The 25,805-nt window shown below is 60.0% G+C and overlaps 3 protein-coding genes and 1 long non-coding RNA gene across 16 annotated transcripts; 3 read left to right on the forward strand and 1 right to left on the reverse strand.

The window, feature by feature from the left end:
- Positions 1-1,259: 1,259 nt before the first annotated feature.
- Positions 1,260-10,935, forward strand: KLC2 (kinesin light chain 2). Of its 10 annotated transcripts, none has more exons than XM_073809178.1 (15): positions 1,260-1,352; positions 2,183-2,457; positions 4,783-5,013; positions 5,155-5,224; positions 5,882-6,104; positions 6,757-6,844; positions 6,935-7,036; positions 7,134-7,509; positions 8,153-8,202; positions 8,310-8,377; positions 8,813-8,921; positions 9,025-9,183; positions 9,258-9,382; positions 9,601-9,658; positions 9,962-10,935. In XM_073809178.1, the coding sequence occupies exons 2-15, from the start codon at positions 2,230-2,232 to the stop codon at positions 10,043-10,045; spliced, it is 1,971 nt and encodes a 656-aa protein (XP_073665279.1). In that variant the 5' UTR covers positions 1,260-1,352; positions 2,183-2,229; the 3' UTR covers positions 10,046-10,935. The 10 variants fall into 10 exon arrangements, with proteins under 10 accessions (XP_073665279.1, XP_073665282.1, XP_073665278.1 ...); XM_073809181.1 differs by lacking the exon at positions 1,260-1,352 and adding an exon at positions 1,384-1,442; XM_073809177.1 differs by lacking the exon at positions 1,260-1,352 and adding an exon at positions 1,393-1,500.
- Positions 2,858-24,022, reverse strand: LOC117313221 (uncharacterized). Of its 3 annotated transcripts, XR_012333620.1 has the most exons (3): positions 12,091-12,303; positions 6,372-9,804; positions 2,858-6,280 (listed from the first exon to the last, which is right to left on the reverse strand). It is a non-coding gene; the product is annotated as an uncharacterized lncRNA (long non-coding RNA). The 3 variants fall into 3 exon arrangements; XR_012333619.1 differs by lacking the exon at positions 12,091-12,303 and adding an exon at positions 23,885-24,022 and having other exon boundaries at positions 2,858-9,804; XR_012333618.1 differs by having other exon boundaries at positions 2,858-9,804.
- Positions 11,648-18,945, forward strand: RAB1B (RAB1B, member RAS oncogene family). The gene is made up of 6 exons (XM_004318775.4): positions 11,648-11,762; positions 13,403-13,475; positions 13,768-13,863; positions 13,977-14,072; positions 17,248-17,379; positions 17,472-18,945. Exons 1-6 carry the CDS (start codon positions 11,749-11,751, stop codon positions 17,664-17,666), a joined length of 606 nt encoding a protein of 201 aa, XP_004318823.1. The 5' UTR covers positions 11,648-11,748; the 3' UTR covers positions 17,667-18,945.
- On the forward strand, positions 19,089-25,805 carry CNIH2 (cornichon family AMPA receptor auxiliary protein 2). Of its 2 annotated transcripts, XM_073809186.1 has the most exons (6): positions 19,089-20,012; positions 23,805-23,873; positions 24,304-24,351; positions 24,588-24,700; positions 24,802-24,945; positions 25,140-25,275. In XM_073809186.1, exons 1-6 carry the CDS (start codon positions 19,932-19,934, stop codon positions 25,165-25,167), a joined length of 483 nt encoding a protein of 160 aa, XP_073665287.1. In that variant the 5' UTR covers positions 19,089-19,931; the 3' UTR covers positions 25,168-25,275. The 2 variants fall into 2 exon arrangements, with proteins under 2 accessions (XP_073665287.1, XP_073665286.1); XM_073809185.1 differs by lacking the exons at positions 19,089-20,012; positions 23,805-23,873 and having other exon boundaries at positions 23,881-24,351; positions 25,140-25,805.

Genomic DNA, 25,805 nt, shown 5'->3' on the forward strand with positions numbered 1-25,805 from the left:
AGTGGGCTCCCTGTCATAGGACATACTTGAGCTGGCGGGGTGCCGGACCATCTCTCTGTCAGAGATCATGCCGAGGGGATTCTCACATCCACAAGGACACTGAACCGGGTACAGTCTGAGTCTGAACCCACCCTGACTCATGAGGAACGCCCCAGGCCCCTGGATACCAGTGCCAGGCCTTGCTTGGCACGTTTTGTCTCTCAGTGTGGTTAACTTGCTGTTACCCACTGGGATGTCGACCTAGAAGCAGTGCAGGTAGAGCTAGGGTAGCCAGAAACCCAGGGCTGCAGAGCACCAGCCCCAAACCTGGGCCAACAGGTGCGCCCTTCTGCCTTTTAAAAAAAAACAGCATTTACTGAGTGCTGCTATGTAGTAGCCAAGAGCTACTCTGAGAGTGAACAAGACAGGCAGATCTTGGCCTGCATTCTAGGGAGGAGACAGAAACTGACAAGGAAAATGTTAGAAGGAGTAAATGCTACAGAGAGAATTAAATGTGTGCTTGAAATGGGCTGGAGGACTGCTCTACATAGGGGGTGGGGAATCAGGGAAGGGCTCTGGGAGGAGATGACGTCATCATCACCTCGTCCTGATCATCCAGCCCACAGAATCTGTGGTGGTGCTCACCCACAGGGTCACGAGTCTGTTTCGGCCGATGCCCAACTGCCCCTTGCCATCCTTTTCTCCCTCACGCCCGGAAGCCTCCGTCCCTTCCCCCCAGGAAGCAGCCCTAAGATGCCGAGAATCCCCTACTGGGACAAGGACAGCTCCGAAGGATTTGGGTGGGGCATAACCACTCTCTAGAGACAAATGAGCCTGGGGTCAGATCCGCGAGGTTGGGATAATAGCAGTGCCCGCTTTATCCGGTCTTTGCAAGCATTAAATGTGTCATCACACTTAAGGCATCCAAGCGCCCCGCACACAGTAAGCGCTCTGAAAGTGGCAACTACCTCAATAAATGTCAATAAATGTCAACTGTCTCTTTCTGGACTCTGAGGAGGCCGGGCCTTCTCCCTGGGCCCCAGTTTCTTCCGCCGCCCTCTCTGGCAGCGGTACAGGGCAAGTTCAGGTGCACATCCTCCCCAGGCTGTGCACATCCTCCCCAGGCTGTCCACACCGCTGTGGCCTCGGGGCGGGTTACAGCGGAGGAATCCGAGGCCGCAGGAGAGTGGGAGGTGGCCGCTATGAACCTAAGCTTCGGGCAAGCCCACGCCCGGCGCCTCAATGACCACGCCCCATCCCCGAGAGCCACGCCCCCGGATCCCTTCCTTTTGCCTGGAGTGGGCCCAGCCGGCGTGCTCCTTTAAGGCAGACAGCGGGCCGAGGAGTGTTTAGCCCCCTCCGACGCCGCCAAGGTACAGGCTTCACCTTTAAGGCGGCGCAGGGACTGCTGGGAAGGCCGGCGGGATGGAGGCGGTGGGACCTGCTCACGGCTGCTGGTCGGGGTGAAGCGGGGCGGGAGCCGGAGCTGGAGCGGGAGGCGGGCCCGAGCGGGAGACGCAGGTCCACGCGGGCCGATCGGGCCGGGAGAGGGGGGGCTCTGGGTCGGCCTAGGGGAGGGGTCGTCTTGGGCGCGGCCTGTGAGAGGGCCCGGCCAGCCCGCGGGGAGGGGGCGCGGCCCTGGGTGGCCGGGGGCGGGAGCTCGGCCTTTTCAGGGGAGGGGTCCGCAGGATGTCGTGCTGGCCTATGGGGCGCGTCCTGGGGGGAGGGGGGGACGAAGAACCCGAGATCTCAGCTCCTTAGGGGAAGGGTCTCCCCAGGGTCGAGCTGCCCAAGAGGAGGGGCTCTGTGGCTCGGCCAGCCTGTTGGGAAGGGGGCTGCCCGAGGGGGGCTGGGGCCGGAACTCCCAGAGGGATGGTGTCTCCGCACGGGAGTGAACCCCCCAAGATCCCCGTAGGTCCATCCTCTGGCGCGCCCTGCTCTGGCTAAGGGAGTCTCCAGGGAAGCCCCGAGACTGGGTCGCCTAAGCCGGCCTGAGCCAGTGGTCTGGGCCGAATCCGGGTCCAGCCTCGCCGGTCGCACCGCATTGCGTCTCCCGGGCCAAGACGAGCCGGGCGCGCCCCCTGTAGGCCGAGCGCGGGCACGGTGCGGGCTGCTGCCTGGGGGACGGGGCACCCCGGGGACCCAGGCGTCCGGGGACCCTAGGTGTTTACCTAATCCGGGGCGGACGGCGGCGTGGCCCCAGGCCCGGCAGCCCCTGCCCGCCCTCTCGCCTTCACAGGCGGCACGGCCATGGCCACGATGGTGCTTCCTCGGGAGGAGAAGCTGAGCCAGGATGAGATCGTGCTGGGCACCAAGGCCGTTATCCAAGGGCTAGAGACCCTGCGCGGGGAGCATCGTGCCCTTCTCGCTCCCCTCGTCGCTCATGAAGCTGGTGAGGCAGAGCCCGGCTCACAGGAGCGCTGTGTCCTCCTGCGCCGCTCCCTGGAGGCCATCGAACTGGGGCTGGGGGAGGCCCAGGTAGGCTGGTCTGGGGTGCTGAGGAGGGAGGTCATGGGAGGGGTGGAGCCTTCCAGAGGAATCCTGGCAATGTAGTAACAGAATCAGAAGGGAAGGAAGAATCTGTCCCCTGGAGCCTCATGGTAGGATCCCAGTAAATATCTGTTGAAGAAATGAATGGGCTCTGGAGACCCCGGCATTGCCTGGCCCCAGGAGAGCCTGATCATCTGGCTTCTCTGCTAGGTAGCAGAGACTGCATGGCCTAAAAAAACAGAGGAAATCCTTAAAGATCCCCCCACTCATTCTTCCATTAATTTGTTAACAGGTAAGTTATCAAGTGCCTACTATATGCCTGGCAATGTGTTAGGTGCCAGGGCTACAGGTCCAACAAGACATGAGATCCCTGCCCTAGTCCAATAGGAAGAGAATCAGAAATACACATATATTTATTCAATATTATGGTAAGTTCTCCAAAGAAAAAAACAAGATCTTGTGACAACCTTAGCTATTGGTCAAGCAAGACTTCTGAGAAAATGACATTTAAATCAAGACCTGAGGAAAGGAATGAACCAGAGAAGGGAGGAAAGTGAGAGGTTGCATGTATAAAGGTCCTGAAGTGGAAAAGATCTTGTTGTGGAGGGAGAACTGAGAGACCTGTCTAACTGGAGCTTCGTGAGGAAAGAGAGGGACAGAAAAGGCCTGTGGAGAAGGCGGGGACCAGATCATGCTGTGCCTTATTAGTTTGGGTTTTATTCTCAGGAAATCAGAAGCCTTTGGAGGGTTTAAGCAGTAAAGGGACACAGTCTGGCTTAGGTTTTAAAACTCTCTCTGGCTGAGGGGTGGAGAATGAATGATTGTGGGTCAGGGTGGAAGGAGGTAGCAGGTGTTAGGAAGCCGCTGCTAGAATTCCAATGAGAAATGGTGGGTTGGGCCATGAGGGTAGTAAGAAGGGGGTCAGTCCTAGACGTTCTGGAAGTAGGTCCAGTAGGGCCTGGGGATGGACTAAAGGAGACAGAGAGGGGCAGGGAAAGTCCCAGGTTTGTGGTTTGAGGAAATTGAGGAGAGAGCCTGGATGGGTCAGGAGTTCTGTTTGGGCCCTCTTAAGTTGAGGCTGCCAGGATGACATGCAGACAGAGCTATCCAGGAGGTGCTGGGGTGTACAAGGAGTTAGACTCTCGGGCAGAGAGTCTTGGCCCACTCAGATCTTGGCTGAGACACTGCCTGGCTCTGTGAGTCCTGGGCAGGTGGTATCCCCTTGGTTTCCTTGTTTTTAGAATAGGGGTCGTGCCATCTGCCGTAAATACTGACAGGCTGTTTAGGATATTTTTAAAAATAGCTAGTGGTTGTGAAAACACCTGTCACTTAGGCGTTTGCTAATCAACTAGAAAGTACAAAGTCCCAGACTGCCTGGCTCTCTGGGAGGGCAATGTGTCGGGCATTCACTCCTCGGCCGGCTGACTGCCAGGTGCGGAGGTGAACACACCAGGGCCCCCTCCCAGTGTATACAGGCACAGATGGACAACAGGATGGCATGGAGGTGGGGGAGGTGCCATGCTTTCCAGGGGCTGAGGGCATAAGAGGCTTCACTGCAGAAATGACCCTGACCATGAAGGACGGAGAAAGGGTAGAGTCTAGGCAAGGCCCCAAGGCGGGAAGAGCCTGGAAGCTCAGGAAAGGAGTCATGGAGTTTGGAGAGAGGGATGGGGGCTGAGGCTGAGGCCTCTGGATCCCCTTACCTGCCCCTGTGGTTTTCCAGACACTGGAGGTTTAGGACACACACCCCCCTTCCCTCCCTGGGAGCTGCAGGAGGACAGGGGCTGCCCTGGCTCTCTGGTAGAAGTCAGGATGGGGTCTTTCGGTAGCCCTTCAGTCGTCTATCAAGGTCTTTGGGAAAGCGCTAGCCCTGGGCCAGGGGCAGCGGTATAGTGGCTCTGGCTACAGGGCTTGAGTACAACTCCTAGGAGAGACGGGGAACGAGTGGACAGCTCGGGGAAAGGGCAGCACCCCAGCTAGTGCTCTTAATGATCCGAGCACCCCGACAAGGTGGGAACTGGACCATCGATGTGGAGGACTAGCTGGAGGCCCAGGAAAGGGGATGGGCTATTTCAGAGTCCAGCACAGCCAGCCTGGGTCCTGACCGCAGAAGGAAGGACTTAGGAATCCCCAAGCCTCCTGGTTTCAGGTCTCAGGCTATGTTGGTCTGTTTGGGGCACTGGGGCAAAACTCCCTGGACGAGAGGAGAACTTCAGGGCCCTCAGCCCTGCAGCTCCTCCGGGCCTGGCTCTTCTCTGGGGCCCAGGCTGGGGGTCAGCAGGGCTCTGACCTCTGTTCCGGCTGGCTGCGCAGGTGATCTTGGCGCTGTCGAGCCACCTGGGGGCCGTAGAGTCGGAGAAGCAGAAGCTGCGGGCTCAGGTACGGCGCCTGGTGCAGGAAAACCAGTGGCTGCGGGAGGAGCTGGCAGGGACGCAGCAGAAGCTGCAGCGCAGCGAGCAGGCCGTGGCCCAGCTCGAGGAGGAAAAGCAGCACTTGCTGTTCATGAGCCAGATCCGCAAGCTGGACGAGGACACGTCCGCCAGCGTAAGCCCTACCGTGGCCACTGGGCGGGGCGGGGGCACCTGGGAGCAGGGAGGGGCGGCAGGGAGCAGACGCTGCTCCGACCCAGCCCGCCGACCCCTGGGCCGCCTGCTTCCCTGACGCCCATCCCGTCTTCCTCCCCAGGAGGAGAAGGGGGACGTCCCCAAAGACTCTCTGGATGACCTGTTCCCCAGTGAGGAGGAGCAGAGCCCAGGTGCGGAGGGGCAGCTGGCTCTGGGGGCGGGAAAGGAAGGCTGTGTGAACTCCTGGTCCTTGGGACCCAGAGGTCACAGAAAACAAGGTCTGAGTGGCTGCTGTGTTCTCTCCTGCCTCGTTTCTGATTATAACATCCCAGCATTAGAGCTTCAAAGGCAGGTTTTACATGTTGCTTTTCTCATCTCCCAAGTTCTGTGAGGAGCGGGCATCACAGTTCAGAGCTTTGGAGCCGTCCGACCTGGGTGCGAGCCCTGCTCTGCCTGCGTTTGCGCGGTGGCCACTGGTAGAGTTTCTTTCCCCTCTGAGCCTCCTCTGAGGGTTAAAGGAGGACGCATGCACAGTGCTGATCCGCGGGCCAGTACTGGCCTTGCTGATCGTGTGGCCTTTGTATCAGAGCCTCTCTTCTGCACGTGACGAGGCTGAGGCTCGGGGGTTAGGCGACTTGCCCTGGGACACACAGCTTGAAGCACCGGAGCTGGGACTCTACCCACTCTTCTTGTGGGGTGACTAGACCCACTCTACAGACGGGGAAACCGAGAGCTAACGGTGACTTGCCCAGGGCCACGTGTGAGGTCGGTCAAAGGTATGGCTGGCATGTGCCGGCCCAGCTCAGGAGGCACTTGGCACATCTGACCTCCCGCCCTTGGCTTTGCAGCCCCCAGCCCTGGAGGAGGAGACGTGGCTGCCCAGCACGGGGGCTATGAAATCCCAGCACGGCTTCGCACCCTGCACAATCTGGTGATCCAGTACGCCTCTCAGGGCCGCTATGAGGTGGCCGTGCCACTCTGCAAGCAGGCCCTCGAGGACCTGGAGAAGACGTCAGGCCATGACCACCCTGACGTGGCCACCATGCTGAACATCCTGGCACTGGTCTATCGGTGAGGGCTCCTCCGGCTTCGGTCACCCATGGGAGCATTCTTCCTGAAGGCTCCAGCCCTGGTCACAAATCCTCAGTGCCTGCAGTGGGCCAGGACTCGGGTTCTACCAGGCAGTTGGGTGACAGAGAAAGAAGGATCTTGTCCCTGGAGAGGGCCAAGCCCACAGGGTGCCTGAGCTACAGACATGAATATGCCTCAGTCTAGTGGTGGACAAAGGCTTGGACATAACCAGGGAGGGGAAGGCACACGAGGACGCGGGGGGCACACCTTCTCCAGGCACCAAGGCTTGAGGAGGGCCTTTGGTGAAAGTTGAGTTTGCCCAGAGCACAAGAAGGTCGGAGAAGGTCTCCTTGGCAGAAAGGACACCATGAGCAGAGGCCCTGGGGAACAGAGGACAAGGTGCACTGGGCATGGAGCAGTGAGGGTGGGATCTGGGGGAGTCTGGCTTGTACCCCAGCACTGCGCGCCCTTCCTGCACAAAGCCCCCCAAGCCAGAGAGCAGGGGCTGACCACGTCTCCCCATGCTCTGGGTCATGCCCCATCATGCTCGCTCATTAGTAAGTATAGGAAGAGTGACCACAGGGATCTTGGGCCACTAGGAGGAGGGCCTTGGGCTGGAGGATACCCCTCATCATCTCCCACCTGCCCCCAGGGACCAAAACAAGTACAAGGAGGCTGCACACCTGCTCAATGATGCCCTGGCCATCCGCGAGAAGACGCTGGGCAAGGACCACCCAGCTGTGAGTGAGGCTGGGTGGGAGGTGGGGCTTCCCCTCCCCCTGCAGCTCCCAGGTCCCGGGTCATGGAGCCTCCATTCTCCCACCCCCTAGGTGGCTGCGACACTGAACAACCTGGCGGTCCTGTATGGCAAGCGGGGCAAGTACAAGGAGGCTGAGCCCCTCTGCAAGCGGGCACTGGAGATCCGGGAGAAGGTGGGAGCAGGCAGGGCTGGGCAGGCCAGGTGGGCTGGGCAGACGGGGGACGTAGGCCGGCCCCGAGCCCAGCCACCGGCTCCCCCTCCTGTCCCAGGTTCTGGGCAAGTTTCATCCAGACGTGGCCAAGCAGCTGAGCAACCTGGCCCTGCTGTGCCAGAACCAGGGCAAAGCCGAGGAGGTGGAATACTACTACCGGCGGGCACTGGAGATCTACGCCACACGCCTTGGGCCTGACGACCCCAACGTGGCCAAGACCAAGAACAACCTGGTGTCCTGGGCTAGAGGGGGCTGGAGGAAGCGGGGGGGAGGGAGGAGAGGAAAAGGCTTGACTCCTTGCATCCTGCTCACCCTCTGGGCCCTGCCCCTCCAGGCCTCCTGCTACCTGAAACAGGGCAAGTACCAGGATGCAGAGACCCTGTACAAGGAGATCCTCACCCGCGCTCATGAGAAGGAGTTCGGCTCTGTCAGCGGTGAGCATGGCTGCTGTGTGCCCCAGCTCGCAGGCCCGCTCAGCCGTCAGCATCTAGGACGAATACCTCAGCCGGGCCGGCCTCACGCCTAGGGTCTGGCTGGTCCGCAGCCACTTGTGTGCACACGTGAGCACACACACCCAACTCACACAGCCCCCTGGGAGGTTGTACCCGTGCAATGCCCTCCTTTTGCATACCCATGCCCTCGGCCCAGAGCCTCTTCCCCTTTCCCCACTGGGCAACTCACGCTCACCGTGAGGGCCCAGCCCAGACGTCTCCCACTCTGGGAAGCCACCTTCTGGTCCTTCACGGTCAGTCACTTCCTGCTCAGGGACCCCTCGGCCCGGCCCATCATTCAGGCCTCGCATCGTCTCGCACCGTGGGCCTGAGGTTTGTAAGGGTGCGCCCCCCCCACCCCCGGTCACAGGCCCCTCAAGCACAGGCCTGGGCCACAGGCACCTCTGTTCCAGAGGAGCGTCAGTCATGTTTTGGGTCTGTTTCTTGTCGATTCATTCATTCAGTGAAGCCCAACCCTGGTCCTTCTTGAGTACCCCTGACCTCCCCCCAGACCCCAGTCATGTGTCCAGCCCAACCAGCAGAGGCCCACATGAGAGGCTGGTGACAGCCCCCCCTCTCCCTACAGGGAACAACAAGCCCATCTGGATGCACGCAGAGGAACGGGAGGAGAGCAAGGTAGCTCTGTGGGGCAGGGCCGTGGCAGATGTCTGTGGAGGGAGGATGAGGCTGGGGGTGTGTAGAGGGGAGGGCCTTCTCCTACCTTCCGCTTATCTCTCCCCCAGGATAAGCGCCGGGACAGCACCCCCTATGGGGAATATGGCAGCTGGTACAAGGCCTGTAAAGTAGACAGGTGAGGACGGTGAGGCGGGACTGCTGGGACAGCAGAGAGCTGGGAAGCGGCGTCCTGGGTGGGGGCCGCGGCCAGGCTCCACACTCCATACTGCTCAGCCCCAGGACACACACCTCTTCTCTGTCAGCTCATCTTTCAAGGCCCAGGTCACAGGCCACCTGTCCCAAGAAGGTTTTCTGTCCCAGGACAGCCTGATTATCTCACTCCTGGGCTTCCCAGCCTTTAGTCCTGGTGGCAACATCCCACCTAGGGCCCTCAGGTGATTCCCCAAAACAGGGGAATCCAGGCGGACCTAGCACAGGGCCTGACACACAGGAAAGGCTCGATATTGGGCGGCTGGACGGTTCCTCAGGGCCAGCGTGGGCTGGGTGTCAGGATGGGCCCTGGCTCCTGGGGAACACGGAGTTGGAGCCCGTCCCGCTCTCCCGTCCGCAGCCCCACGGTCAACACCACGTTGCGCAGCTTGGGGGCCCTGTACCGGCGCCAGGGCAAGCTAGAAGCCGCGCACACGCTGGAGGACTGCGCCAGCCGCAGCCGCAAGCAGGTAGGGCGACAGGCAGCAGGGGTGTGGGCAGGGACCTGCGTGGCCCTGCGTGTGATCCAGTCAGGGCCCGTTGCTCCACCTGATGCGCCCGCCCCCCCCTCAGGGCCTGGACCCTGCAAGCCAGACCAAGGTGGTGGAGCTGCTGAAAGACGGCAGCGGTGGGCGCGGAGACCGCCGTGGCAGCCGAGACATGCCCGCGGGTGCCGGGGCTCGGTCTGAGGCTGACCTCGAGGAGGCAGGGCCTGCAGCCGAGTGGAGCGGGGTGAGTAGGGGCTGGACTGGGCCAGGAGGCTGTGTAGCCGGCATGGCACAGAGACGAACCTGTCCACCCCACAGGACGGCAGCGGCTCCTTGCGGCGCAGTGGCTCCTTCGGGAAGCTCCGAGATGCCCTGAGGCGCAGCAGTGAGATGCTGGTGAAGAAGCTGCAGGGTGGTGGCCCCCAGGAGCCCCCAAACCCCAGGTGAGCCGTCCACCCAGGTGAGCCTCTCGAGAACCCACCCCACAACCTACCAACCCCAGCTGAACTTCAGACCCAGGGTGAACTCCCTGTCTCGCTCAAGCTCCACCCACCACCAATCTCCCTTCCCATCAGCCTCCCTCCCCTGCCCCAAGCTGACCCCTTCCCCCATCCTCCCCCAGTTCCACCGTGGGCAAATCCTGACCGCCCTTTCCCCTCAGGATGAAGCGGGCCAGTTCCCTCAACTTCCTCAACAAAAGTGTGGAAGAGCCAGTCCAGGTACGGGTGGATAGTTGTCGGCACTGGGCAGCTGAGGCCCCGGCCCCAGGCCTGCATGTCCTGTGTACTTGCCGAGCTTCTCAAGCATGTCTGTTCATCCAGCCACACTTCCTGTCTCCATCCCAGGCCTGGCTTTGGGCTGGACCCTGGGGAGACAAATGAGGGAAACTCAGCTCCTGCCTGTGAGCGGCCAGTGGCAGCACAGTAACTGTGGAGGTGGGTGGGAGTGTCAGGACCCTTCGGGCCAGGGAAGCGCGCACTGGCGGCAGCCCAAGGCTGAGCCACCTGCCCCTCTGCCCACAGCCTGGAGGCACAGGTCTCTCTGATAGCCGCACCCTCAGCTCCAGCTCCATGGACCTCTCCCGACGAAGCTCCCTTGTGGGCTAATCCTGAAGGGGCAGCTGGTCCCCAGAGCCTCCACCCGGCACCATCCCCACCCCAGCCCTGCGCATGGGCCTGCTGCTTGCCCCTCCTGTCTCTCCCAAGGACCCCTGTCTTTTCTGTTCAATCTCAGGGTAACCTCCTCCCTTGTCATCTCAGCCTGAGCCCTGGAGGCTGGGCCTGCCCACTCCAGTTCTACCCCTTATTTATTCCTTCCAGCAGGGCCCCCTCTTCCCTAGGTTCAGGGCCAGCGGAGGGGCTGGCCGGGGTCTCCAAAGGTAGAGAGAGGCTCAGTGGCCCCCCCTCCGCAGACCCCAAATCCAAGAACACTAAGCACCTGCCGTCCCTTCAGCACCCTGCCCTCCCCCGGCCGTTGCTTCTGTATATAGAGAAATAAGTTATTGGCCGCACTCCTCCCCTCAGTCCTTGGTACTATCCGGCCTCCCCTCACCCCACCCTTCTCTAGTGGTACCGCCCAGGCCTTAATCACCCCCATTCCGCGCGGTGGTATCTCCCAGGCTCCACATCTCAGGGGCGGTGCCTCCCCAAAGGGTTCCCTAGGCATTCTCGCTTTCCTCCCGGCCTCTAAATGGTGCGCCCTGCCCCGTGCCCCAGGACGGAGAGCCCACCCCCTGTCCGTCCTCTCACCGCCGGGCTCTGCCCTGCAGCCCGGTCTTATGCACTGCTCCTCCCGCCCGGCCTGCCCAGGCTCGGCCTGACCCCGCCCCGGGCACCGCCCGTAGAGCCATCCTGCCACGCCTCCTCCCACACCTGCAGCTTCTTGCTAGGGGCAGTGATGGACCCCTGTGGCAGGAGGGGCTGCCCCAGTTGGGAGGTGAGGCGGTCGCTCTCTATTTTCAAATGTTGCTGTAGAAATAAAGACGGTTTGACTCTGAGCTGGGCTTGTTTTGGGGCGGAGCCCGAGGGCTCCTGGCGTCTCTACGTCTCTACATTGGGGGTGGGTACAGGAGAGGCTGCGAGTGTGTGTGTGTGTGTGTGTGTGTGTGTGTGTGTGTGTGTGTCTCGCTCACGTCTGGTCCTGCGCAGCTGCAACCCAGATAGGCTTCTCCTATCCCGGAATTGTTCGGGAGCCCCACAGATTCAGGATTTTTTTCTAACAACCTTCATCTCTGAGATTCTGGAGACCACGGGCTTTGATCGAGCTTTGCCCCTTTACCAAGCTGTTTGACCTTGAGCGAGTTACCGAGTCTCGATTTCATCTATAAAATGTGGGTGACACCTTCCTGGGGTTTCTGCTGGGAGTTAGGAGCGCCAGCACACGAAGAACCCTGGATAAATGAACTTTTACCAACGCTGCGGGGAGTGTAAGGATGAATGCCTCTGTCAGACAGACGTGAAACGTGTCAACGCCAGCACTAAATTGAGGATCTAACGCCGGGACGCTGTCAGGCTCCCGAGCGCGGTCCTCAAGCCCAGGTACTTCTAGGGAGGGAACTACAAGCTCCAGAAGGCAACGCGCGGCGATGGTGGGGCGTGGGCTAGGATTACGCCTGCGCAGCGGGGGGCGGGGTGAGTTGCACAATGTAAGGAGACTACAAGTTCCGAGGAGCCACGCGGCGAGGTCCCAGTCCCGAGTGTTTGCGCCTGCGCGTCGCGGGCGGGGTCTCTGGGGCGGAGCGGCCACCATCTTGAAACGGGAGGCGGAGCAGAGCCGACTGGGAGCGACCGAGCGGGCCGCCGCTGCCGCCATGAACCCCGAATAGTGAGTGCGCCCCGCCCGCGCCGTGCAGCGCAGCCTCGATCCCGAGTACGGGGCTGTACGCTTACCGGGGTTGTCCGGCCCGGGTCAGGACAGCGCGGCGCCCCCACATCCGGGTCTCTCTTCCGCTGACCTCCCCCCCCTCACATCCGGGTTCTGCCCCTCCCCCGGGGGCCCCAGAACCCCGGCTCGACGCCCCGAGTTCTTGCACCCGGGCCCGGAGACTGCGACCCCGAGGGGCACCACTTGGATCCCGAGGCACCGGCACTAGCAGGCCTTGTCGGTCAGGTGACCCCGCAGCCCCGGTCTTTCCAGGCCTCAGTTTCCCCACCTGCTGCCTGAGAGTAGCGGTCTGGGTGCTGACGACGGTCCTGGCATTGTGGAGCCCATCCCCAGAGTTTCTGGTCTCGGTCCAGTTTCGGGCCCTTTAGGTCGGGTCGTATATTCTGCTCTCCAGCCCTCCCGGAATCCGCTGGGTAGCTTTTCCGCAGGTTCTCCCCTCCGGGGCTGCCGCTTTGCCCTTTACCTGGATCAAAATGCCCTGCCGCTCCCAGAGGCTGGTCCCCTCCCGCCCTCCCCTCACCCTTGCGCAAGCCCCTGGCGCCGCCGTCACCCCACTTCCCTTCGCCGTCACCCTGCCGGAGAAGTTTAGATGAATGTGGCATTTGCTTTCTACCTTCCAGTGGGATTCTTTGTTCCTCAAACTTTCCTCACTTCTTGGTCACTCCCCCTACGGGTAGGTGGCCCACATCTCTGCCCCGACTTCTCATCGACAGTTTTCCCTTAGTGTCAGTTATCTTCTTCCTCTTTTGCCACTTGCTTTTCTCCTCCAGATCCTGGCCTCAGATTTCCTTGGGGAAGGGTGAAGCTCTGAGCTGGATTATAAGGGGTAACAGAGAAGGGAACCAACATGCTTTCACAGAGACTTTGGAGTCTGAACCTGGTTTCCAGTATTAAAGTTAACAGCTGTGTAACTTAGGGCCAGTCGCTTCCCTTCTCTGGCCTCTGGTTTCTTCATTAATTGGGAATAACCGGCACTCACTTCATTGGACTGTTGTGAGGCTTAAATGAGATGATGCATTTGAAGTACTTAGCACAAGGCCAGGCACAAGTAGGAAGTGGATACGTTTTAACTGCTATTATCATTGCCGCTTGTTGAGCATGTCTTTCTGGAGGCTTCATACCGGGCTCTTTACATGGGTATTCAGTTAAGTTCTAGGCTGGGCCCTGGCTTCCACTTCTGTGGTCTCCCCTGCCAAGTCAGGTATGGCACTGGGCAGTGTAGGAGGGTTTCCCTAAATAGCCCCTACTGGACCCGAAACCATGGAGTCTATCAGGAATCAGGGTAGGATACCCAGCTCTGTCACCTAACTGATGTGACCCTTGGCAAGTCACGTCCCTCTCTGTGTCTCCGTTTCCTTCTCTGTAAAGTGGGAATTCAGATGCACCCCTTTGGGCCAGCTGTGTTATGGGGAGTGGCCAACCCTCCCCATCCCAGGACTTGTGGGAGGATCTTGTGAGTGCTTTAATACTCTAATCCAAGGCACACCTCACAGTGTGGGAGAATGCTATAGGTTTGACTCCAGGATAATGGCGGGTGGGCTCCCTGCCTTCCTTCACACCTTCCCATCCTTTCTCTCCAGTGACTACCTATTTAAGCTGCTTTTGATTGGTGACTCGGGCGTGGGCAAGTCCTGCCTGCTCCTGCGGTTTGCTGTAAGTAAGAAGCTTCCCCTACCATCCATCTGGGGTCCTGGCTGGTGGCCGGAGGGAGAGGGGGGCAACCCAGAGAATAGTGGTTGCAAGACCTGGGAGACCAAGGATGAAGTTGCAGGACTTGCCAGCAACATATCTGACTGAACAGGCGCATAGGGCTGGCAAGTTGGGGTGCTGAGAACTGGGGCTCAGCAGTTGGGAGCTCGGCTGGGGCAGGACACTGGAGGGAGGTTTTCCAGATGGGCCTCAGACCTGTTCACTCAGGCCATTTCACTGGTCCCTGATCTTTCAGGATGACACATACACAGAGAGCTACATCAGCACCATCGGGGTGGACTTCAAGATCCGAACCATTGAGCTGGATGGCAAAACCATCAAACTTCAGATCGTGAGTGTTGCTCCTCCCAGAATCTCTGGTGCAGAGACATCTCCCTTGGGAGGGGAGGGGCCCTGGGCATGGAGCCCAGGGCTGACCTGCCCCTCTCTCCTGCTGTCTTGTAGTGGGACACAGCTGGTCAGGAACGGTTCCGGACCATCACTTCCAGCTACTACCGGGGGGCTCACGGCATCATCGTGGTGTACGACGTCACCGACCAGGTACTCCTGGGCTCACCATCCCCCACTTGGCCTCCTCAGCCTCAGGTCTTTGGCTTTTGCTGCTTTTTATTGTTCCCATCCTCTCTTTCTTATGCTGCCCGGAAAGGAGACTGTTCTCGGACTCATTTCACAAGGAGGGAAATAGCTGCAGACCTGGATGCTCCCCAGGCCCCGCTGCAGGGCCTTGGCAGAACCAGGCCTCACCTCCCTGTCGGACTTGCCACCTTATTCTAGACCTTCCAGGCACCTGTCTTTTGTGGGGGGGTTAGTCAGCTGATTGGTTGCTGTGCTGGGCCCGTGGCCTCCTGGGTAAAGACACTGTGGAGAAGCGATTGGAGGGCCTTACACGAGGAAGTGAGGGAGCCCTGCACTCTGGGCCCAGTGTGAGCAGAGTTCTGGGAGCCCTGTGTCTGCTGTGGCAGCGTTAGTCTTGTGTCATTGGCATCAGTGGTGATGTTAACAGCGGGAAACAGTCCTGTCACGCGTTAGAGTTCACAGGTTCTGTCACAGCCTTTTGATGCTTGTAACACTCCAAAGAGGTGTGTGTTATATTCCCATTTTACAGATGAAGAAATGGGTCGGGGTGGTAGGACTTTCTTAGGCCCTGCAGCTAGTTAAGTGGCAGAGACAGAAAGCCCAGGCCTACTGATTCTACCCGCTTTGTTTTCTTTAAACTTCGTTGCTTCATGGGGGTCAGGCCCTGGAGACGTGGAGATACTTGTATCAGCCCCAGGCCAGGAGGAGTCCCTGCTCTGAGGGGCAGCTGGGCTCTTCAGCTCACCAGGGACTCATGCTGCCTCCTGGACAACAAGCTGTGGGTGAACTTTGCTCCACTCAGAGGTCACCAAGGACCTCTAACTGCCAAAACTTGTGACTTCATTTCAGTTTTTGCCATGATTGATCTCTCATGGCTTTTAACTCTGTTCTCTTCCCTCTCTTTAAAAAAGTTACTGTGTCAAGCTCTGCCACCTCCTGCTGCAGCAGATTCTCTTTTCAGTGACTTCTCACTGGTCCGTCGTATCCTGCCCCGCTACGGCCCCAGATTCAGTGCCTCTTGATTGCCCCAAGCTGCCTCCTGACTCCCTGCACAGTTCTGGCCACCTTGTGGTTTGGCTTCTTGTTCTGTGATTTCTACAAGTAAAGAGCTGTCACTGTGGATCTCCTCTTGAGTCCTGCGTTCTGCTGGCACTTTATGTCTGTGTTAATTCCCATGTTCACAGTAGAACCCAGTGAACTCAGTGGTGGCATCCCTCTTTTCCAGATGAGGAAACACACTTAGATGTATGTTGAGTTCCCTGCACTTGGCTTCACAGTCAGGAAAGGCAAAGCCTGTGTTTTGAACCCAGGGTTCTTTGCTTCCCAGCACATCCTTTCCTGCCTCTAGACCGCCTTCAGGCCATCTGTAGAGCTCCAGACCATCTGCAGAACTCAGCTTGTCTGGTGCTGGTCTCCCCGTCTCTTGAACTGGCTTCTGCATCCTCATCTTTATAACAGAGTCCCTGTTGGCCTGACCAGAAAACTCTTCCCTCCCCCATCCTGTCAGTCCCTGGGCCCCTCTGTTCTCCCCCATCATCTCTCCCAGATCCGTTCCCTTGTAATAATAGCAGTGATGAGGATAATGGCAGCTCTTGCTAATTAAGCACTTGTTATGAGACAAGCCTGCATTCATTATCCCATGCTCACAACAGCCCCACCAGGAGGTACTGTTTTATAGAAGTGAGGAAACTGAGGTTCAGAGAAGCCAAGTGACATACCTAGGATCATACAATAAGTGGCAGAGGTGGGGCTTAACCCAGGGTGGTCTGACTCTAAATCCTGTGCTCTTGCCTGCCTCATTCCCTGGCTCAGGGCACATCTTCTCTTCCCTGGATTATGCCAACCATCTCCCAGTTGGTCTCCGTCTCCTTGCCGGTCTGATCTGGCCTCTGCACTCCTGCCAGGACTATCTTCCCAGAACACAGGTGTGCTCTTGCTGCTTCCTTCCTAAGAAAACCTCTACTGGCTCCTGGTTGTCTAAGATTTGGCCAGGCTAAGACCCTCCCTGCTTGGGCCTGCTTCCTTTTCCTTTCCTTCCCTGCTCAGGGACTGTGTCCCAGCCGCTTTTAGCTTTTCCCCCTCACCAAAGACAGCACGCCCATCCCATCCCATCCCGTGACCCGGCATATGTCTGCTTCTCCCCTTGCATCTTGCCCCGTCCCTCCACTGGCACCCACACGGGGGTAGTTCGTCCCTGCAGGTGTAGGTCGGCTGTCATCTCCCCAGGCAGAGATGATCCTGGAGCTCCACCTGCTCCTGCCTTCTATCCCTGCAGCGCTTGGTCGCCCTGTCTTGCCGTTGTGTGTGCCCTAGTCTAGTCCTCCATTGTCCTCTGACTGCTTTAGGGCAGGGCCCAGGCATGATTCCATTATTTGAACCCAGTGCCCAGCACAGGGCCCCGCCTGGGACATGGCAGGAGGTGTACGTTTGAACCCAGTGTGATATCAGCAGACCTCTGGCTCCTAAGAAGGGAAAGCGGCTCTAACTCAAGCATATTCCTGAAAGTTCTGTCCTTTGTCGGCGTGCCAGGCGTCGGGGGGTGGGGTGCAGCAGGCTGCCGGGAGAGCCAGGCCGAGCACGGAGGCTGTCAGTGCCAGAAGTAGGACAAATGTCAGGCCCTGTTCCCAGGATACCTGTCTCCCCCGTAGGCCAGGGTCTCCTCTGTGAGGATCCTCCACCTACCACTGGGCTCCAAGGTTTCAAACCTTAAAGGGATTTTAAGGCCACTGTGGGGACTTTGTAATTCTTGCTAACCTGATATCCTTTGTTTCTGTCTTTCCTCTGGCCTCTCTCCTGATGCCATTTGCTCCCTCCACATGGTTAGGCCTTTTCTGTGTCTCGGGTAAACACGAGCAGCTGCAGGAAGCAGAGCTGGCTGGCCCTTGGTCTAAGCTGCTGAGGTGTCGGGGCTGTTGGTAGACAGCCGGGGCTCTGCTGGGCCTGGCTCTTGGGGTCTCAGACAGAGGAGCGCAGGAAGGAGCGCTAAGCCTGGAGGAGCTTCCTCTGGGTCCCTGAGCCCAGGGCGCCTGCCTTTCTCAGGAGCCCAGGACAGCCATCTTCCCCTGAAAACCCCTGTTCTCCAGGGCTGGCGTAGGGGCGGGAGGTGGGAGCAAAGTAACTTTTGATCTGGTCCCTCTAGGAATCCTATGCCAACGTGAAGCAGTGGCTACAGGAGATCGACCGCTATGCCAGCGAGAATGTCAATAAGCTCCTGGTGGGCAACAAGAGCGACCTCACCACCAAGAAGGTGGTGGATAACACCACAGCCAAGGTGAGCAGGCCTGGGCCAGGCCGCCCGGGTGGGCTGGGGCCTGCTGCCCCTCACCTCCTCTCCCCTTCTCTTTTCTCCTCTCCCCTTATCAGGAGTTTGCAGATTCTCTGGGCATCCCCTTCCTGGAGACGAGTGCCAAGAATGCTACCAATGTCGAGCAGGCGTTCATGACCATGGCTGCTGAGATCAAAAAGCGGATGGGGCCTGGGGCAGCGTCAGGGGGTGAGCGGCCCAACCTCAAGATTGACAGCACCCCTGTGAAGCAGGCTGGTGGCGGCTGTTGCTAGGAGGGGCTCGTGGGGTGGGACCGGAGGTGGCACCTTCTCCAGATGATGCCCCTGGAGGGGGCAGGAGGTACTTCCCTCTCCCGGGGCATTTGAATCTGTGGCTTTGGGGTGTCCTGGGCTCCCCATCTCCCTCTGGCCTGTCTGCCTGCCGCCCTGCGCCCCGGTTCTGTCAGGGCCCCCAAGAGAGGACACCCAGGACCTTTGGCTGGGGTGAGGGTGCGGGCTTGCTCTGCTGCTGCCTCTGGGTGACTTTAAAAGATACCCCACCACACACCTTTGGGATGAGGGCTCTCCTCTGTCTGTCTCCCTCCCCCTGCCCCCCGTGTATGCTGCAGTGGGTTTCTCTCCTTACTCTTCTTCCTCCCCTCCCCTGCGCCACCCCCCTTCCCCAGGAGCCGAGGGCCTCCCTGGCCTCTACTGCCCCTGGCTGTAGTCAGCACCTGGGGCCAGGAATGGGACCAGGGGATCCAGGGCCCTGGAATGCAGGGCCCTGGGCTGGACCTCAGGACGGGCATGGGGCCACAGGGGCCCAGCAGCCCACTTTCCTCTCCTCCCTGCCTCCCCCCCGACACACACACTCACAGCTCGAGCCGTCCAGCTGCGGTGGGGTCTGAGCACATCTAGGGCAGGTGGGTGGGCAGCCGCGCTGGGCCTGTGTCTTGAGCCCAGAGGGAGCCTGCTCCTGCCACTCCCTGCCCTGCCAGAGCCAGGCCCGTGTGCTGCCTGCCCACCGTGCCCCTTTGTCCCCAAGGCAGGCGGAGGCGGAAGGCCCACCGTGCCAGAGGCTGGGCACCAGCCTTAACCCTCACTCTGCCAGCACCTCCTCCCTTTCCCTGAGGCAGCACATCTGGCTTATTCTCCCCCTTCCGTCCCTTGGAGCCTATGAGGGCGGATCCTCATCCCCTGTCGCTACTTCTCTGGGAATGTGGGTGCAACCCAGGGTGGGGGGGGCCTCTCCACTTAACTCCCTCCCACCCAGGATGCTAGCCCCCTGCCTCTGACACAGCTTCTTCCTGCAGAAAAACAAACCTTTGATCTCTACCTGAGAAGCCATGTCCCTTGTGCTGTCTCTTGCCTGTCCCACCTGTGCCCTCCCCTCCAGCTTGTATTTAAGTCCCTGGGCTGCCCCTTGGGGTGCCCTCCCCACTCCCAGGTTCCCCTCTGGTGTCATGTCAGGCATTTTGCAAGGAAAAGCCACTTGGGGAAAGACGGAAAGGACAAAAAATAAATAAATAAATTTCCACTGGCCCTCGGGTGAGCCGAGGGTTTTTGCAAGGAAGTTGTGGTGGCTGAGTGTGGTCTGTGGTGGGAGCTGCCTTTGGGTGGCAGGGAAGGAACTGGAGCCCTGGTCTTGGTGGGCTGCACAGGGGGTCCTGGCTTGGGCTGTGTGTCCTAGGGTTGCTGTTGAAAGGCCTTGACCCATTTCCTGAAGCCAGGAGAGCTGCCTGCTTGTGCTTCTATAGTCTGTCCCCACGGGCCCAGCACGGTTCCGGCCGGCCGGGAGGGCGGCTGGCGGCCGTCAGTGAGCACCTGGTGAGCCGCCGCCGCCGCCAACACCCACACAGGCGGGTCCGGGATGGGGAGTTGGGCCGCAGACCTTGTGCCCCGCTGTGTCTGGCTTGCGTCCCCTTCAGCCCCCTGGCTCAGCCCCCTCTCCCGACTTTCTCTGGGTTCAAGCCAGGTGTCTCTGACCCCTCGGACGGTGACAAGTGCTTTGCACTTAAGACCTCGGTCCGACCTCCGTGGCCGGCGAATGAGGGCAGAGGTGCGGGCACCCGTCCGAGTGGGCCGAGTGTGGCAGTGGTGGGCTCGTTGTGTGACGGGGGGGGGGGGGGGTTATGCCAGGGATGTGCGTCCATGCTTACGTGTCCCTGAGGTTGGGGCGGGGGTGGCGCCCGGGCCGCGCTGGCGGAGGGGCGCACAGAGACCCAGCCCCGCCCGCCCGAGGCTGCTCGCACGGCGGCCCCGCCCCCGGCTCCGCCCCGCCGGCTTCGCGGGCTGGAGAGCGAGGGAGCCGCGGGCGAGGGATCGCAGGATGAGCGATTGGGGCCCGGGCAGCCGGCAGCGGACGCGCCCCCCGAGCCCACCGGCCCGCGCCCCACGGCCCCGCGGCCCCGATCCCGGCCGCGCCGCCCGCGTCCCCCGAGCCCGCGCCCGAGCCCTGCGGGCCATGCCCGGCCGGCCCTAAGCGCGGGCCGGGGGGGCGTCCCCTTGCGCCCGGGACCCGCGCTGGCGCCCCCCGGGCCGCCGCCCGGCGCGGGGGCCATGGCGTTCACCTTCGCCGCGTTCTGCTACATGCTCACCCTGGTGCTGTGCGCCTCTCTCATCTTCTTTGTCATCTGGCACGTAAGGCCGGGCTGGGGCTGGGGCTGGGGCTGGGGTCGGAGTGGGGGCAGGGGCCGCTGGGAGCAGGAGGGGGACGGACGGATGGTCTCACGGCCCGGAGAAACTTGGAGCCTCCTCTCCGCTATCCCCCATCAGTCGGCTACTGTTCGCCCCATAAACACCCCCCATCATCGGCTTCCTTCCCGGGCCCCCCCCCTTTCTCCGCCGCCCCCGACTATCTGTGGGTATGTCAGTCGGTCTCTGACCCCCCTCCCCTGCCCCATGGCAGCCTTGGGGTGTGGGGCGGAATTCTGGGATTCTTGTTCCTTTCCCTCCTATTTCCCCACCCCCCAACCCCCGCCATCTAGTCGCCCCCGTTTGTCCGTCGGGCAGTTTGTCTGTCTACTCTCCCCACCCCCTTTGTGGGTTTTTCCAGCCAGAGTGATGGAGCCAGTTGCTATGGCAACTGCATCTGTTTACAGGACCCACAGATCGCAGAGCCCATTAACCCTTTCCATTCCCGCCCCCCACCCCCACTCCCTGACCCAGCAGTGATTGGCTCTAAGCAGCCCCAGAGACCTAACCCCGACCACCAGCTCACCTTGGGTTTCCCTACCCCCTCCTGTTCGGGCTTCCCCCTACTAGGTTTCCTCCCCACTTTCCAGCTTTCCTCCTCTTCCTGCCCCCACTTTCCTCTTTGTCTCCTGTTTCCTTTGGTCTGTCTCTCTCTCCAGCCTTGCCTCACACCTGGTTCTTCAAAACGTCCATTTCTCATCCCTTATCCTGATTGCCTCCCTTTAGAGAGAGTCCCTCTCCCCCACTGTCTGGGGCCTTCTCAGTGGTCCCCTGCCTGTCTCCCTTCCACTCACTACAGAACTATCAATCAGCCTCCAGCTTATTTTTTGGGACCCTTGCTCCCCACTCCCTTTACTGCCCTCTCTTCTCCTATGTACCCTGAGGTTTCAGCCACCACCCTATCCCCTCCACACGGCCTGTGCATCTTGGCCCTGGCCCGCTCAGCTCATCATCCTCTGCTTGTACGTCCAGCACACACCTCCCTGATCATCGCGTTATCCCCCATCGGTCTCTTTGTACCCGCTTCCTTCCTCTTCCTCCCCATTGCCTCACCTGCTTCTTTCTTGGTCTCCCCACTTCATCACTCCTTTCTTTTCCTGGGACCTGCTGCCTGCCTGCTCCGTGGTCCTCCCTGGCCCTTGATCAGTCTCTCCCTTCATCCTCCCCTGCTGTCCCCTTGCTGTCTGTCTCTTTTACATCAGGATTCCATGGACTCTGACTGCGCCCCTTCTGTGTCAGGAGTGAGCCCCCATAGACACCTTCAGACACACACCCCCCATCTGCAGCCCTCTCTCTCTTTGGGTCTCTCAGTTGCTTTTTCTTTTCTCTGCCCCCTTCTCTATTTCTATTTCCCTTCCTCCATCTCCCCTAGGTCCATCTTCGTCTCTCTGAGCCTTCTATCTCATCCCAGGGCCTTGGAAAATCCTGTGGGGTGGTGGCAGGAGGGCTGGAGTCCTGAGGACTGGAAGGAATTGAGAGTCACAGGCTGGGCACACAGAGCTAACCAGCTCCTGGGAGGAAGGCTCCTGGAATTCAAGAAGCCCCTTTTTGGGCTCCTCCCCACCCAGAGGCCTCCAACAGCCTCTATGGGGGTCCCTGTCCTCAGGGGATGCTCAGAGCAGACCTCCATCCAACACACTTGTCGATGCTCCTGAGAACCAGGCTCTGGTCGGCTTTGGGAGTGACAAGGATGAATAAGACTCAGGCTTCGCCCTTCTGGGGCTCCCAGGCTGGGAGAGAGGGCCCAAGTGCTCCCCAAAAATACTCATTGAGTACCGACTACGTGTCAGGCACTGTGTTCGCTCAGCTGTTTAGCTGGGCGATCATAGCAAGTCTCTTGTCCTGAGTCTGTTTCCTCATCGGTAAAGTGGGCTTGTTGTATATACAGCAGAGTGTATATAAGCCCAGAGCAAGGCTTGCCAAGGGGTGTGCAGGTGGGGAGAGGAGGTGTGGTCCTCAATCCAAATTGGTAAGAATTAGATAGAACCTTACAGGGCAGGACCCCAGATCCCACCAGGCCCCACTGGTCGCTAGGCAACCCTGGTGGGGAGTGACGCGTGTCTGCTGTCACCGTGGGGGATTGTTTGTTCCAGGGGGCTGAGTCAGCGCCAGGCAGCCTGGGGGGTGGGAGGTGCAACACTTGCCGCCTGCTGGTGGTGCCAGCTCTGGGGCAGACAGACGGCACCCTTCCGCTCCCTGCTGGACCCTGTTGCTGTGCCTGACAGAGTCAATGGGGAGTTGGTGGGGCTGCTCCAGATGGCCCCAGCTCCCTCCAGGAAGCCCGTGTTCTCTCCTTTCGAGCCTTAAGGGGTCCGGGATGCTTGGGGGGTGGGCCCGCTGCTTCATCCTAGGGCTGGTGCTCAGGGGAGGGGACTCCAGAAGGCTCCTCTGCCAGCCTTTCTCCCATGCCAGCTCCCCCCAGGTCTGTCCCATCATCCTGTCAAACACCTGCTCCCCCCAAGAGTTTCCCATCCCAGTGAGGACAGTGCCGTCCACCAGATGCCCCAACATCCAAAGTCACCTTGGGTCCCTTTGCCTCCACTTCACTGCCATTCAAGCCCTCTGGATTCTGGCTTCTAAATAGCTCTGGAATCCATCCCCACCTCTCCATCCCCACTGTCCCTCTCTCCACTCAGATCACCACACCTCCCCACCGCAAGCCCCAGCCGCAACACTCCCAATAGTCCCCTGACTGGTCTGGCCTGAGTGTAGTAAAGTGGTTAAAATTTTAACTCTGGAATCTAACGGGTTTAGAAACCTGGCTTGCCACTAACTGGCTATGTGGCCTTGGACAAGTCATTTAATCTATCTCAGTTTCCTCATCTGCAAAATGGAAGTGATAATACCAGCACCTACGTCATCAGGTTGTTGTAAGCATCAAATGAGTTAACAAACATAAAGCCTGTTGGCATGGAGGAAGCATCGTGTATGTCTTGGCTGGGACCGTTAGCCAGTTTGTACTTCCTGTTCGGTCAATCCTAAAACATCAACCTAACCACCCTGCTTTGCTGCTTTATACCCCTCGATGGCTCCCCTTTACTTCTGTGTTGAAGTCCAAACATCTGGTCCGGCCTCACAAGGCACCCACGTCTGGCGCTGCTGACCTCTCCAGCCCATCTTTCACCATTCCCGTCTTTCTTCCTGCTCGCCTCACACTTTCACTTTAGTCATATAGAACCTGCAAGCTTCCTGAATGTTCCTTGTTCTTTCAACCCTCTGCCTTGGTACCTGCTGTTCCTGCTGTTCAGACTGCCTTTCCCGCATTTGTTCATCAAACTCCTACTCAAGAGTCCAGCCTGAACTCCCCATCCCCACGCCACGCTGAATCAGGCACCCACCCCAGGTTCTTCCTGCACTCCACAGCCCTGATCACCCTGGATGTAGTTCACAGTTTTTCTCCCAAGTCTGGGGTTCCTCCCGGGCAGGGGCTGTGTCCCAGGCCTCTGGGACCCTAGTGTTCAGCACGGGGCCCAGCGGAGAACACACTATCCCTTGGGATGTTTTGGATGGAGGTGTAGTGGACATGTCCTGAACTGGGCATCAGCACACTAGAGTTCCATTCCAAATTGTTGTGTGACCTTGGGCCAGGCTCCACCCCTCTCTGGGCCTCAGTTTCTCCACCTTTGCAGCACGTCCCATCTCGTCCGATCCCCATGTGTGAATCTTATGCCACAGAAGAATGCGTGGGGGGCCATAAGCTGCTGCCCCAACCCTGACGGGCACACGCCCCTCCCCCAGATCATAGCCTTTGACGAGCTGCGGACCGACTTCAAGAACCCCATCGACCAGGGGAACCCAGCGCGGGCAGTAAGTGATACATGTGTTGTGCCGAGGTGTGTCCGTCCGTCTGTCTTGCCATATGTCGCGGGTGGAGGACGGCGGGAGGACAGGAAGACGGAGGTAGAGGGGACGGTGGCCGTGCCCCTTCCTCTGCCTTGTCCCAGCCCCCAGCAAACACCTGGCTCGGGCTCAGGGCTCGGGTTCCTCCTGGCGGGGCAGCCGTTGCCAGGCTCTGGGCCGTTGCCATGGAGACGCGGGTGAAGATCCCTCCATGGTGACGGTCGCTATGGGGACGGCGCGGCTGCTTTCCTGCCGCGCCGCCGGAAACGCCGCAGAGTCTGCTCTGGCGCCCCCTGGCGGCCACGTGCAGGGAGGGGGGGGGCGTGGGAGGGGGGCGGGGCGCCCCCAGTGCCCGCTCCTTCACCTCCACCATTGCGGTCTTTTCCTCTCCCTACAGCGCGAGCGTTTAAAAAACATCGAACGCATCTGCTGCCTCCTGAGGAAGGTCAGTGTCAGGGCTAGGGGCAGGAGGCTCCTAGCCGAGCTCAGCGCCACTGTAACCCAGAGCCGGGCCTTCCCCCTCTGCGGCCTGTTTGATCTGCTCTGCCACGTGGGAGGGAGTGGGAGGCTAGAAGCCCTTTCAGTCCCCAGAGGTGATGGTGGGTGGGCACCTCCCAAGTGCCCTTGAAGCTTGGATCTGTCCTAGCACCTGGCCGCTGACCTCTCACCCTCACTCCCCAGCTGGTGGTCCCAGAATACTCCATCCACGGCCTCTTCTGTCTGATGTTTCTGTGTGCAGCAGAGTGGGTGACCCTGGGCCTCAACATCCCCCTCCTCTTCTACCACCTCTGGAGGTGAGGGTAGCAGCTGCCTTCGGGAGGGTGAGATGGGAGAGCGGGGCAGGATGTGGGTGGGAGCCTTGAGGGTGGGCACTCAGGCCCCTCTCTCCCCCCAGGTACTTCCACCGTCCTGCGGATGGCTCTGAGGTCATGTATGACGCGGTCTCCATCATGAATGCTGACATCCTCAACTACTGCCAGAAGGAGTCCTGGTGCAAACTCGCCTTCTACCTGCTCTCCTTCTTCTATTACCTGTACAGGTGAGGTCCTGCCCATGGCAGTCAGAAGTCAGGGAAGGGATGCTCCAGGCACCATCCCTCCAATCCCAGGAATGGCTGGGCCCCAAGTTCCTGCCCTTTGCCCTTGATGACTGAGGGCAACCTAGGGCGCGACAGGGTGGGTGGCCAGTAGTGGGCATGCTCGCGACTTGGCTCACTGCCTCGTCTTCCCACAGTATGGTTTATACGTTGGTGAGTTTCTAAGGGGGAAGCCGGCCAGGGAGCGAGCCCAGAACGGACCGGACGCCTGTGCACCCCCAGCCCTGCCCCTGGGCCGCAGAGGCCTCAGCCCTGGGGAGGGAGGGGGCACTGGTGCCCCCAGCCTCCTCTCCCACACCCCCAAACTGCTGCTGCGGGGACTTCCCGCCTTCAGAGCCCCCTCCCCTTGGACTAGGGCTGGGCAGAGCTCTAAATAGGGGCAGGAGCTCCTCTGCCAGCCTGTGGGCATGGCAGTCAGTCCTGGAAGGGGCGGGACCTCTGGCCTTGTCCACTTCAGAGGGCATTTAGGCCCTGCCACGGGGCAGGGCTTGACCCTGGAAGTTCTGGGCCGCCCCCTCCACCACCACCCCCACCCTGGGGCTCCCCCTGCAGGTGGGGCGGTACCCACACCGGGAATGAGCAGGCTCAGCAGGGGGGCAGCCCCACCCCTAGTCTTCCCTCCCCCCTCCCCCAGGCTTTCTCTCCAGACCCCTCCCTGTCCCCCCTTGCCCCAACCCCAGCCACCCTGTCTCTTGGACCTATTTTCTATGTTGCCTGGAGGAGTCCGGCACCCCCTCCCCGGCCGTTTGTGACAAAATATGAATAAACTACTGCAAACACGTCTGCTCCTAAAAGGCTTAAAG

The sequence above is a fragment of the Tursiops truncatus genome, chromosome 8, assembly GCF_011762595.2.
Source record: "Tursiops truncatus isolate mTurTru1 chromosome 8, mTurTru1.mat.Y, whole genome shotgun sequence".
In the NCBI taxonomy this organism is placed as follows: Eukaryota; Metazoa; Chordata; class Mammalia; order Artiodactyla; family Delphinidae; genus Tursiops; species Tursiops truncatus.